The sequence below is a fragment of the Sphaeramia orbicularis genome, chromosome 22, assembly GCF_902148855.1.
Source record: "Sphaeramia orbicularis chromosome 22, fSphaOr1.1, whole genome shotgun sequence".
Lineage (NCBI taxonomy): Eukaryota > Metazoa > Chordata > Actinopteri > Kurtiformes > Apogonidae > Sphaeramia > Sphaeramia orbicularis.
Window position 1 is genome coordinate 26,800,787 of NC_043978.1, and position 13,470 is coordinate 26,814,256.

Genomic DNA, 13,470 nt, shown 5'->3' on the forward strand with positions numbered 1-13,470 from the left:
TATGTGTCATTCTGGGAACACACTAAATACTTTAGATGACTTGAAGGTTTACTTGGCAACCGATGGCTGTTTTAAGACCATGGATACACTTTCAGTATTGGACTGAGTGCAAAGTTTTCAAATATCCACAGTCGCTACATGTAAAGGAATAAAAAAAGTCACTGAATCGCATGTATCATGTGGTCATTGTGGAGTGTCTGAATGACTTCATCCAAATCTATTTGTGTAACTGTTTGACATTCTATTTAACCTTTATTTTACACTAGGATAAAGAGGTGTGCAGCCATCATTACTCACTGCTTATCTTGAAACCACATTTTTTTTAAACCTTGCATTGAGTTATAGATTTGTATTCCTAGATTTTAACAGAATTTACCTTTAGTCTAATTATTTTACAGCTTCAACAATAAAATTTTTACATAAACTGTAATCAGTTTGTTTGTTTGTGATCAATAACATGATATGGATGCGATTTGTGTGTTAGTGGGAGTGTGAGTGTGGGTGTGGGGGTGGTGGTGGTGGGGCTGGTAAAGGTGGGAGGGGTTGACACAGAGATGTACAGGACAGGACACCCTCATGCTTGCTCCATAAACCTCACCACCACATTTTGCTGCCGCAGCTGTTGGAGCGCACACGGGGAAGCGGAGCGGAGCGGAGGCGCGCTCTGAGGAGACTATGTTGAATCTGGCACTGCGGGCTTTTTAGAAACACTCATCAGAAGCGATCACAGAGTTTCTGGTTCGGCATTAAATCCGGGAATGTTGTGGTTTTCTCTCTTAGCAAGGTCGGTTTCTAGAGAACAGTAAAAGACACCGCTCATTTACCATGAGCTGTTTGGATGTTATGTACCCAGCCTATGGACATTACGCACCGTACGCACCGACTGCTCCTGCTTTTATCAACAGCTTACAGGTAGGAAGTGAGCAAATGTGCAAATGTTTATCATCTGTGTGTTGTGTATGCTGTATTTTTAATGTTAACGGGGATACACGAGCGGTCGAAATGAGGAACAAAATATGCAGCTTGTGCGTAAAAATCAAATAAACCGATGGGAAGCCAATATTTCTTTTTAATATGAATAGTTATTTTTCAGATATTTCTTCTTTGAATATAAAGTAAATATTGGTTAAATATTCCTTTCAGTTAATTAGACATATACTAATGCCCATGTGCATAAATGTCAGTTTGTTTTTCTTACCAAACACAGAATTAGTTGTCGGCACGCACAGATCCTGACGCACAGACATGCCAAAGCTGCCACACACAAAGAAAAACATTTAGTGGAATATATCTCATTGGCAGCTCCAGAAGCGTCCTCTGCAACACCTGTCTTAACCCTCTCACCCCGCTGCTCCTCTCCTGTCCTCTGACCCCCTCCCCCCGGCAGGCACCCGCTGGTCTGAGCAGCGCTTCCACTCACTGCCGGGATTTTATGGACACTCCCAGGGGTCCCGAGGGGATGTCTGGGGGCCCGGGTACCGGAGGATCAACTTCCTCCTCCTCTTCTTCTTCGGCCTCCTCTTCTTCCTCTTCCTCTTCTTCCTCCTACACTCCCGCAGCAGCAGCAGCAGCTTCCAGGTCAGAGGAGGGGCCCAAAGAGAAGCAGGAGTCCCCCGAGGCAGAGTACCTGACCTCTCGCTGTGTCCTCTTCACCTACTACCAGGGGGACATCAGCAGTGTGGTGGATGAGCACTTCTCCAGGGCCCTCAGCTCCTACATGGATGGAGAGGGCAAGCGGAGGGCACCAGACCAACAGGGAACAGGTATAAGGGATTGAGTTCTCTGCACATGCACTCCTGTCAATACTGCATGTACATAGACAGACCTGCGGTGGTCCAGAGGTGCAACAGCCCAAAGAATTATCCACTATAAGAAAAAAAAAAGAGAGAGAACAGCCTAAAAAATATAAACTCTAAGAAAAAAAGAACAGCCCCAAAAAATTTAAGAAAAAAATAGGAGAACAGCCCCAAAAAATTTAAGAAAAAAAGGAGAACAGACCAAAAAAATATCTACTAGCCCAAAAATTATCTACTATAAGAAAAAAAAGAGAAAAGCCCTAAAAATATAAGAAAAAAAGGAGAACAGACCAAAAAAATATAAGAAAAAAAAGAGAACAGACCAAAAAAATTATCCACTAGCCCAAAAAATTACCTACTATAAGAAAAAAAGAGAACAGCCCAAAAAATTATCCAAAATAAGAAAAAAAAGAGGACAGCCCCCAAAATATAAGGAAAAAAAGAGAACAGACCAAAAAACTATCCACTATAAGAAAAAAAAAGAGAACAGACCAAAAAATTACCCACTAGCCCAAAAAAAGATCTACTTTAAGAAAAAAAGAGAACAGCCCAAAAAAATGATCTACTGTAAGAAAATAAGAGAACAGCCCCAAAAAATTATCCACTATAAGAAAAAAACAAGAACAGCCCAAAAAATTAACCACTATAAGAAAAAAAAAAAACATCATCCACCTTTTCAATTAAGGAGGTGCTGTTTACCCGAAAGGTCTATTGCTTTAAAATTAAGGCCACCACAAAAAATAAAAGCATAGGCTGAAAATTTTTAAGATAATTTTTTGGGCTGTTCCTTTTTTTTTTTTTTCCTTATAGTGGATAATTTTGTGGGCTGTTCTCTTTTTTTTCTTAGAGTGGATAATTTTTTGGGCTGTTCTCTTTTTTTTTTATAGTGGATAATTTTTTTGGGCTGTTGCACCTCTGGGCCACCGTACAGACTGCATTAACACGTGCACAGATGATCCAAACACTGAGCTTAGATTAAAGCTGATATAAAAATACTCAACTGCGATACATGTAAAAGCAGAGAAGATGGTCGGGCGTATATGTCATATGTCTTTGCGATTGAAGAATTTCCGTTTATTTCTGTACGAAGGCATAAAGGTGATCCTGCACTTAAGGCCACACAAGATGAGCTGACAGTTCTGCAGAGCACAGCACAGCCACGGACAGGTGATGTGGTCAGGTGACACAACTACTGTTGTCCCTGGAGAAGGCAAGGCCGACAGGTCAAAGGTCATGAAGGTCATGAGCTGTTGGTAGGAAGAAGAGACTTCTTTGACTAAGAGAAGAGTTAAAGGAAACCATGCACACTCAGTTCAACTTCTTCTATTTCAGTTTCATGTGATTTAATGCCAAAATACCGAGGATTACACATTCAGACGTCAAAGATTTACAACATCATTTCATGTCTTTGGATCTCCATTCACTTTGGCTTAGGCCATCGCTATTCTTCCTGGAGTCCACACCCAACACAACTGTCTTTACACTGCAGGAAACAAATTACCAAAAAACACCAACACACAAAACAAAACAAAACAACACAAGCAACAACTAAAAACCATTCATCACAATTACAAAACAAAAACAACATACATGTAATACAGGACCTATAGTTCAATTAACAGTACCTCCCAAAAAGTAGTTTTTAGCATACATTGTAAATGCTCAGATATATTTCACAGAATTAGCAGACACTGAGCATTGTTTTGCAAATAAATACTCTTTCAGTAATTATTTAAATCAGGTAATTGTAAAGAATTTTTAGTTTTAGAAGCTTTTCCACTGCAGACACCAATGTACTTGAAGTCACAGTAAAAAAAAAAAGAAGCCAAAGAAACCTACAATATTTCATGATTCATAATGTGTAGAATATGAAAATTAAAAATCTTAACATCACTTTAAAATATATGTTTTTCACTTTAACTACCCCCAAAATGCAACATAAAAAATGAAGTCATTTGCAAATTTTTTCCCAACAATGAAGCCCCATTTTTTCATCAAAGTGCAAAAGTACGTTGGATACCCATGTACGGTCTGTCGTGTGTGCTCCCTCTCTCTGCTATCTCTGTGACTTTCTTTCCTAGTTCAGTCGGACGTCTTCAGTACGCCACTGACACAAGCTTCCTGCCTCACAACAGATGCTATGTTTATACATGACCGTAAGCGCACAGCCTCGCCAGCGTATCCCCTTCAAACATCTCGGCGGCTGCCATTCTGACTCTCGCTCCAGCTTTTGCCCCACAATGGTTGCTCAGTCACTCGCCCGCCTGCCCGCCGCACAGATTTATATATGCTGCGGTCTGTATGATACACGCAGAAGGAAACACTACCTCTTAGGGTGCCGCATGGTGTCTTTTTTCAGAGGAATATCTAAATATAAAAGTATACTGCTAAAAACATATAATGGCTCGCTGACATTCTGTCAAGGGCGAGGAGAGGGGGGGAGCAGAAAAAACAACAGGTGGGGGTGCAGGAGACACAAGAGAGGGCCAGCGGGTGCCTGCATAGGGCCAGCGTTGTATGTCTGAGTGTGTGTGTGTGTGTGTGTGAGAGTGTGTGGTGAGACTCTGAAAAGAACTGGGCTGACAAGAGAGTGAGAGATGTCACCACAGTAAGTGATTTAAGACTGTGGGCCTTGGGCTCCGGCCAGGTCAAAGACTCTGCCTTATATAGTATTCTACAGTAGTGTTTCCTAAAGTTTGTAAAAAATGACACGCCATTGCAACCCAATTTACACCTTCTACACCTTATCTGTAAAAGTATAAACAAACTGACCATTTAGAATAGAATAGAATAGAATAGAATAGAATAGAATACACTTTATTTGCCATTTGCACAGATACATTGCAGTATAGGTACATTGGAATTCTTGTGTGTTTCCCTGAGTCACGGAGTTAGAAAAAGACATGAATAAAAACAGAAACAAAACAAAAAACACAGCTAAAACATACAAAAAAAAGTTATTGCACAGACAAACACAAATACATATTTGTAAAATAGAGTACTGATCAGAAAAAAAGTAATAATAATAATAACTAGAAAAGCATTCGGAGAGCGCAGACCTCCGCCAAAGAGGATCAGCCCCCCCCCCCCCATCACCACCAAAATTTAATCATTTGTTCCTTGTGCCAGTAGCCAGTATCAACATTTCCTGAAAATTTCATCCAAATCTGTCCCTAACTTTTTGAGTTCTCTTGCTAACAGACAGACGAACAAACACAAAAAAATTGCCCCATGAAAATCCGTTCGTAGCTTTTTGAGTTATCTTGTTAACAGACAAACAGACAGACAAACCCCGATGAAAACAATAACATCCGCCGTTTCACTTGGCGGAAGTAATAATAAGAGTAGTGAAAGGTAAAAACAACTTATTGCACATTTGAATTAAAAGTACTGGGAGGTAGAGCAGGTTACTGCACTTCCATTGTTGCATTTCCACATCACCTTATAATATTATTGTAAATACATAAACCAGCAATTGCAACGAAGTGAAGTTGCATATTTGTTAAAGTATATGTCAAATTCATCATAAATAAGACAAAATAAATGCAATTTAGGCTGAGTTTAACCCATAAAGACTCAGTGTTACCTCTATGGCACTTCCAAAATACTGTTTTTTCTCTATATTTAACCTTTCTTAAGTGATTTGTCACCATTTATTATATTATTATCCTCTGCATTTTGCAGTTTTTTCAGTGGAAATCATGTATTTTCTTGTATTTAATTTACTGGTTATGTAGATGTTCATTAAAGCTCAGATTAAAGTTGAGGAATATTATATCAGAAGGAGAGAAAACTGAAGAAAAAGTGATGTTTCTAATGAAGATACAATAATTCAGCATAAACTAGAAAAGCACTTGGAGAGCGCAGACCTCCGCCAAGACAGATCTGCCCCCCCGATCACCACCAAAATTTAATCTTTTTTTCCTTGTGCCAGTGTCAACATTTCCTGAAATTTTCATCCAAATTCGTCCATAACTTTTTGAGTTATCTTGCACATGGGCAGACAGACAGACAGACAGACAGACAGACAGACAAACCAACGCCGGCAAAAACATAACCTCCTTGGCGGAGGTAATAATATCCATCTCTATCCACTGTTGTTTATCAGACTCCGTGGGTTTGGCTAGTGAATTAATGTTGTAGAAGATGACGGTGTTTCCATGGTCACTACAGAGCCTTTGACTGTCCAAATGGATCATATCTGATGACCATGAAAAGATGACAAACTGCATTTTACACCACTTATTTACATGTATTGATAAGATAAGTGGTTTAGAAGTTATTAAACATTTTAGATCAGCAGATGCTTTTGGTTACCGATTGGTGTTTGGGTTTTTATTGGTTAAGCTTTAATTTAAAGGGGTCATATTTGGCTAAACCCACTTTTATTAGTCTTTGGTTCATTTATTTGTGTATTTGGACCCTAATAGTTCATAAAGTTTGAATTTGAACCCTCCAGGTCCTGCAAAGCTATCTGCATATTCATTTTGGCAAAAATCGAGTGGATTTCTACAACCTGTTTTAATTCCTGCTTAATTTGTTACGTGTGTAACTAGTTTCGTCACGAGATTTGCACATATAAGGTCAAGACTTCTGACGAACATTTCTCCAAGTACGACATAACTGTTTATCAGCAGCAGCGGTTGTAGTCCATACTGAAAATATGTCTAAACTTTGAGCCGATTACCTAAAATGCTCAGCTGTTGGTTGTATTAATGATCACAAGTGGCTGAACGGGACAGAGAAGCACAGCCAACAACCTGGAGTGGGTGGGGTCATGTGCATTTAAAGGGCCAGCGCTCAAAACGACCTTTCTGGTGTCATTACTCAGAAATAGGGTTGAAGATGGACCTGTGGAGTTGAATTAATGAAGAATTCAGACCCAAGTATAGCATTTACAGTTTATGTAGACCACAGGGAAATGTTTTACAATGCATAATTCCATTTAAAAAAGCAAAATATTACTCCTTTAAAGATTTCTATCTGCATAGATGGAATATAATATGCATAATAAGGCTTTACTTTAAGAATAATCACCTTAAAATAAGAATCATTGTATGTTTGTTACCTATGAGTGCATTTACATCTAAAGGGGGGGCAGGTCCACTATGTTGCACCAAGCTAGATTATAGTCCATAGTCAAACCTGTATCCACACTTAAATGCTCTGTCACAGCTGAAGAAAGGTCTAGTTAAACACATCATTCTGGAATGGGAAGGAAAACTCTGGCTGCTCTCTAGTGTTTTTGCACTTTGAGTACCTTGGGGAGTTTGCTTGAGTTGGACATTTGCATGTGGGGTGGGGGCTATGGCATTAAAATGAGTACAACCTGAGGAAAATGAAAGCCACAAGAAACAAGTCCTGCCACTGTCAGCATTTAGTTGCTAGCTCCACAAACTTTAGCTCAGTGGTTGTTTCATATAGTAACAAGCAAATAGTGGAATGCGAGGAAAATAGTCACTGAAATAGACAGCCACTGGAGTGAGTTTACAACAGACTGGTTCATGTGAGTCAGGGTAAGACTGGCCCAAAATGGACTTTTTCCATTTTAAGGTACATAGCATTCAGTATTAAGGTGCACCTGTCTTTGTCTTTGCTTAGACCAGTGGTTCTCAATCTTTTTCTGTCGGGCCCCCCTTTGGAGCACGAAAAATCTCCAAGCCCCCCTCAACCCCAACAACATTGTACCTGTGGTGCAATTATAACTTTTATTGAAAGAAACATCAATATCGTTAGAATACTTTTTGCTTTTCCTTGAATAATTTGTTGTGCAAATTAAAAATAACTTCGATTTTTGATTGAACAATATGAATGACCTCAACAAAACTGCTCCCTGAGACATTATTTTTCCAATCAAAAATAGGAAATGTGTAATTATCTTACAACTATTACATAAGGTAAATTTTTTTGTAGAACAACAAACAAATTTTGGTAATAAAGATGAACATTTTAACAATATCAGTGGCTGCAATGAGCCTGTTTCCGTTGCACATCTCAGAACATTAAAGTGCAATCTGTACAAACTGTACAAAACCAGAAACATTGCACATTTTTCTTTTCCAGTCCAATCCTTGTCCATTGTCCAAACCTAAACTCTTGGTCTAGTCTAGTGACAGATCACTATGGCAGTAGATTTGTTTGTTGTATGTCCCTAAAATGAGTCCAGGGTGCTCCAACACTAAAACATTAGTTCCACCTGCTACATGTTCTAACCTGAAGAAAAAAAACAAAACACCTAGGAATGATCCCATGCCCTCCTGGAAAGCCTTCGCACCCCCCACCCCCCCGGGGGGCCCACCCCACAGTTTGAGAAACACTGGCTTAGACAAACCAAACTTTGGTGTTTTTTTCATTTTCTGAATTTTAAAGCCCACCGTAGGGGGTCTGAGGCGAGGGGTGTTCAACTGGTTGCAGTCAGTAACTTCACCACTAGATGGCACTGAGTAATACAAACTGAAGCTTTGAATATTTTTTTCTTTCATTAATACAACACACCTTTCATACTCGATTCAGGCCTATAAATATAATCATAATAATGCAAACATTCATTGCCATTACAAAAATTCTTCTTGAATATTTAGTGAAATGAGGCAAACCTTTATAACACCTCCAGTGAGTTAGCAGCCTCTCTTTCTAGCTTATTCTATTTGCTGTTTCTCATTCTGTCATCTGCTAAAACGTGCTTGTGTTTATTTCGGTGTCTCTGGGGCTGGGACTGTATGACAGCATGATCCAATAGGGAAGATATCTGGGCCAGAGGGTGTAACAGTCATGTGACTGACACCTACATTAGAGCACGGGTTGCTCCTGTTGCACGGCTCCAGCCTTTCCATTTGTCTCTGTAAATCAACTGATGCACCAGACACTTGTGTAACGCTTCGTGCCTTGGCCTCAGTCTGATCTTTGTTTACCCCCCTCTCTCACTGCCTCCCCCCCTCTCAGATACGCCTTCACCCAGCAGTCGGCGAAGCTTCCCCCCATCCTTCTGGGACAGTAACTACTCGTCGCCTCAGAGCCGTTCCCACTGCGAGACAGGAGCACCTTCCTATTCCATGGACCCATACGCGTCAGGGCTGCACCCGGGCCTGCCCCACCCGCACGCTCACCCTCACCCACACGCTCATCCTCACTCCCACCCTCACCCACCAGAGAGCTGGGGATACCCGCAGGCCCAGGCTTACGGGCCGCCAAGGCCTCTCCATGAACTGTACTCACCCTCAGCCTTGGAGCCCCACTACGGGCCTTTGCTCATGCCCACAGTGCGACCGCCTCACCTGCCCACCATGGCAAGCCACTATGAAGTGAGCAAGTTGGAGCCCACTGCCTCCTGGCCCAGCCTGCTTCCACCTGGAGATGTGAGCCAGACGCTGGCTCTCAACATGGATGCAGGTAAACTCACTTTTACAAATAATTCAAGTAGTTCTATAAGCCTGCATACAAATGCAACGATAGATAGATAGATAGATAGATAGATAGATAGATAGATAGATAGATAGATAGATAGATAGATAGATAGATAGATAGATAGATAGATAGATAGATAGATAGATAGATAGATAGATAGATAGATAGATAGATAGATAGATAGATAGATAGATAGATAGATAGATAGATAGATAGATAGATAGATAGATAGATATTTTATTAATCCCGAGGGAAATTCAACTATTCAGCAGCTTTACATACAGCACAAGAAGACAAAAAACAGACAGACCAAAACACAACACAACACAACAGTGGGTTAGTAGCCAGGTTGACATTAGGGTTAGTATATATACTCTAGAAGACACTTGCTAAAGAACCAAAGAACTACCTCTAAAAGAGCTTCCAGTACAATACTGTAACTAAAGACTTCTGGTTGTATTTACACATTTCAGGGCAGTGATATAAAGTGAATCAGTGATTTAAGTGTAACAGTTATTTAAGTGATCTACGGTGGTTTGAAAAGTGGGTGTAGTCCAAACTTACTTCCAAATGAAGTAACTGAAATAGTGACACACACATGCAGAGGTAAAATAACCATGTGGCTATCAGAGCACCACTGAAAAGCTCTAAATTTCCTATAAGAGTATTATTTGTTTCTTTTCTTCTGCCTATTTCTTATGTCATTAGCAGTCATCTACAAGTGTCATATTATGTAAACAGGAAGGACAGCTAATACCAAGCTGCACCCTCAGGGCTGAAAAAGCAGAATACCACATGACTTCAACATGCTCACAGCCTGGTGCAAAAACATTTATTGTCTCTATAGCTAATTTTCTTGTTCTTGACAACATTACTTATCCATTTTAACTGTATGTATTCCATTAAATTATACATAATTAAGGGTATGATTACTGTAAATGACAGTTTAGTGCTACTGAAGATGACCTTCATAACTTCTGTTTATAGAATCAAAACATATTTTTGTAGTTGAGGTTAAGATGTTACACTGACAAGACCACTGGAGGGTTATGTTGTAAATGTGTGAAGTTTAGCACTACTTCATCACAGTTTCCCATCTGCCATGTTAAATTAGCTACATTAGCATTAATTATGCATTGAATTATATAGTGCGTCAACCATCCCGCTAAGTAGACTAGCGCTAAGTAATGTGTTTATACTGCATATGAAATTGACATTACCGTAATAAAACATTGCTACTAGTGTTTACTGTAACATTTATGAAGTAACTAAAATTAGTAGTTGGTATTCAGCATAATGTTAGCGAAGTGATCATTAGCTGCTTTTCCATTGACCCTCAAATTGCGTAAATATAACTTGCGCATAAAAATTTACCTAATGAAAAAACGACAAATTCGCCAAAGTCTCATTTTTCGATTAAAAGTTTTTGCGCTGGCAAGAGGTAGTTTTTCGGGCATAGCGCAATTGGTATATCACACAAACCTGCAATGGAAAGACCTTTTTTTGCAACTAGAGTCAGGTGAATTAAAAAACCAGATGTTGACAGATGTTATAACAAGTGAAGAAGAAGAAGAAGAAACATGTCGTGGTATGTGTGGACACACCAGGAAACCCGATCATTTTTTAATTTAGTACAAGATAGAGGAGTAATATATAATAATAATAATAATAATAATAATAATAATAATAATAATAATGGATATATCTGTAAATCAACACCATATTTACGTTTGTCGCCATGTTTGTGGAATAACTTCTCATGTCATCTCGCGGTAATAAATTTAAAAAAAAAATCCTCACATTTATGATTTAATGGAAAAACCAACATTACGCACTTCTGTTTTTTCGACATTTAGTAAATATCTGTAAAGTTTTGTGCAGATGGAAAAGCGACTACTGTTTTCATGAAGTAGCACTGGCATTAGCTTAGTGACTTTCACCCTTTGTGCCTTCATAGCTCCACCCTCTTGTCCAAATGTGGATTTTCTGTTTGCAAAAGCCAAAATGGACACTGCCAAATGCCCAGATTTAGTCCACAAACCAAAAGGTGACATGGTGGCTACATCCACTTGTTTTAGTTTGGACAGTCTACGACTAATAGCTGCATCAGTCAGAGCTGAAAGCACATACACACCACAAATCTGTCCAGACATCTTTCAGGGACTGACAATAATCTGTAGTTTTGGTGATGCAGAGGTAGCGACGAGCGGCCAAAATGAATTCTGCAGAGATGCATAAAGGTACATCCAAGCTCATTCCCAGGTAGTTACTTTATTTAACATAAAACGGAAACAACTACTCACACAATATCACTGTCTTTGCAACATCCTCTTAAATCCACTTGTGCTGTGAGTGCACCAGACCCTTCTATGGACACTCCTACATGCAGACACACACATGCATTACATCATAATAACGCTGAAGCTCTTTTTCGTGCACTAAAACAGGATGTTTGGCAAAAGTAGGCTCCATGACAACCTGTGTCCTGTTGTTTTGCCGTCGTCCTCCTCATTGTTTCCTCTCTCCTTTCTTTTTTTTTTTTTTCTTCTCAGGCCTCCAGCAACACAAGAAAGGCAAAGAGCTGTACTGGTTCTAACGAGGCCTTTAGTCACATTGACCAGCCATTACCAGATCCAATTAGTCTCTGGACCTGCTCCTCTATTGAAGCAGCGTGTCCCTTTATCCCCCCCAACCCTCCACCTACCCACCCACCTACCCACCAGCACCACACACACACTCCAACCGCCCCCCCCCCCCCATCATGAATACCCCCCCCACCCCCACCCCCCTCCTCCCTCTCTGTGCTCCTGGCCTCCCCTGCCAGCGTACAGCCTTGCTCCAGATCGACGTGTGTGCACCATGGAGATAAAGCACAGAGACAGAAAAAGAGAGACAGAGCGATGCCGTCTATAATCTGGGCTGTTGCTCTCTCTTTCTGTCGCTGCCGGTTTGCAGCACTGAACCTTGGCGAGGTGCGGGCCACGGTGACCTGTTTGGACTGGAAAAGACAGGATCACAACAGACTTGTAGAGGACAGAAAGGGATGAATGAAGGGACGGAGGGATGAAGAGCGGCGAGCAGGGATTCCCTCCAACGTCCCTGGTTATCTGTGTCTCATGCTGCTGTCAGTATACGGTGGTCGTCATCATCCACTTATATGCATTTCAGCTGTTTCTGCTTTGTGACTTTCATCATGAGGCCTTTTTGTTGGTTATTACTCTCCCAATTTTCCTCTCAGAAATAAAGCGTTTCTATTTATTGGTGATTTATATGTGCATTTTTTTTTTTTTTTTTGGAGAAATGTTTGCTTATAGGCCAGTGTTCTGAAAATATTGTGGTATTGTGTTTTCTAAAAGAGGTTGTTGGAGATGAACATACCATGTGTTTTTGTGGTCATCTATCTATGAATGGAGTGGAGAATAAAGATCATCTCTCAAAAAAAAAAAACATATCAAATTTTGCTCAGTTGAATATGTATTTGTTTGCTCTAAACAGACTCAAAGACTGCCTTCGTTCTGTGTTATATTTTACTTCTTTATTTCTCTGTGTCATTCTGATGTTCTGAATTTGGACTTTCTAAATATTTTTTTTTTGGTTTTTTTGGATGTTTTTGTGTGTCATTTCCGATTTTTGTGCCCGACAAGATTGTGATGTCAATAAATATTTTTATGGTAAATGACAGAGTTATTGAGATTTTCATTTTGTTTGTTTCACACTTGAGTTTAGTCTTGTTTTATGAGTGTATAAATAGTTTTGAGTAAATTTACCTGTGTTAGATGAGATTTTATTTGTTTCAGGTATTATGACGAAGGAAATAATTTATAGAGGCTGAAAATCTCAATACAGGGCATCGAAATATGTTTATTTTTATTAAAAGGTGCACAACAGTTTTATTTCTCTGCACTATAATGTATTAACAGGGGAAACTGAAACGAAAAATAACTTGCAGTTTTCATTTTTTTTAATCTTATTTTGTGTCTTTTAAAACTTAATTTTTGCTTCTGCTGACAGTGTTATTGAGATTTTCATTCTTTTGTTTCATACTTGAGTTTAGTCTTGTTTTATGAGTGTATAAATAGTTTTATTTGAGTAAATTTACATGTGTTAGATGAGATTTTATTTGTTTCAGGTATTATGATGAAGGAAATAAATTATAGAGGCTGAAAATCTCAATACAGGACATCAAAATATGTTTGTTTTCATTAAAAGGACTCATATTGTGCACAACAGTTTTATTTCTCTGCACCATAATGTATTAACAGGAGAAACC

The 13,470-nt window shown here is 39.4% G+C and overlaps 1 protein-coding gene across 1 annotated transcript; it reads left to right on the forward strand.

The window, feature by feature from the left end:
• Positions 1–607: 607 nt before the first annotated feature.
• Positions 608–12,697, forward strand: vgll2b (vestigial-like family member 2b). The gene is made up of 4 exons (XM_030126034.1): positions 608–912; positions 1,388–1,763; positions 8,739–9,185; positions 11,753–12,697. The coding sequence occupies exons 1-4, from the start codon at positions 826–828 to the stop codon at positions 11,794–11,796; spliced, it is 954 nt and encodes a 317-aa protein (XP_029981894.1). The 5' UTR covers positions 608–825; the 3' UTR covers positions 11,797–12,697.
• The last annotated feature ends 773 nt before the right edge of the window (positions 12,698–13,470 follow it).

What these genes read in the sequence shown, in the direction of transcription:
- vgll2b (XM_030126034.1), top strand. Translation starts at nt 826, where the DNA reads ATGAGCTGTTTGGATGTTATGTACCCAGCCTATGGACATTACGCACCG. An exon ending in CTTTTATCAACAGCTTACAG is followed by an intron (nt 913 to 1,387) that starts GTAGGAAGTGAG and finishes TCCCCCCGGCAG; the next exon opens with GCACCCGCTGGTCTGAGCAG. An exon ending in ACCAGACCAACAGGGAACAG is followed by an intron (nt 1,764 to 8,738) that starts GTATAAGGGATT and finishes CCCCCCTCTCAG; the next exon opens with ATACGCCTTCACCCAGCAGT.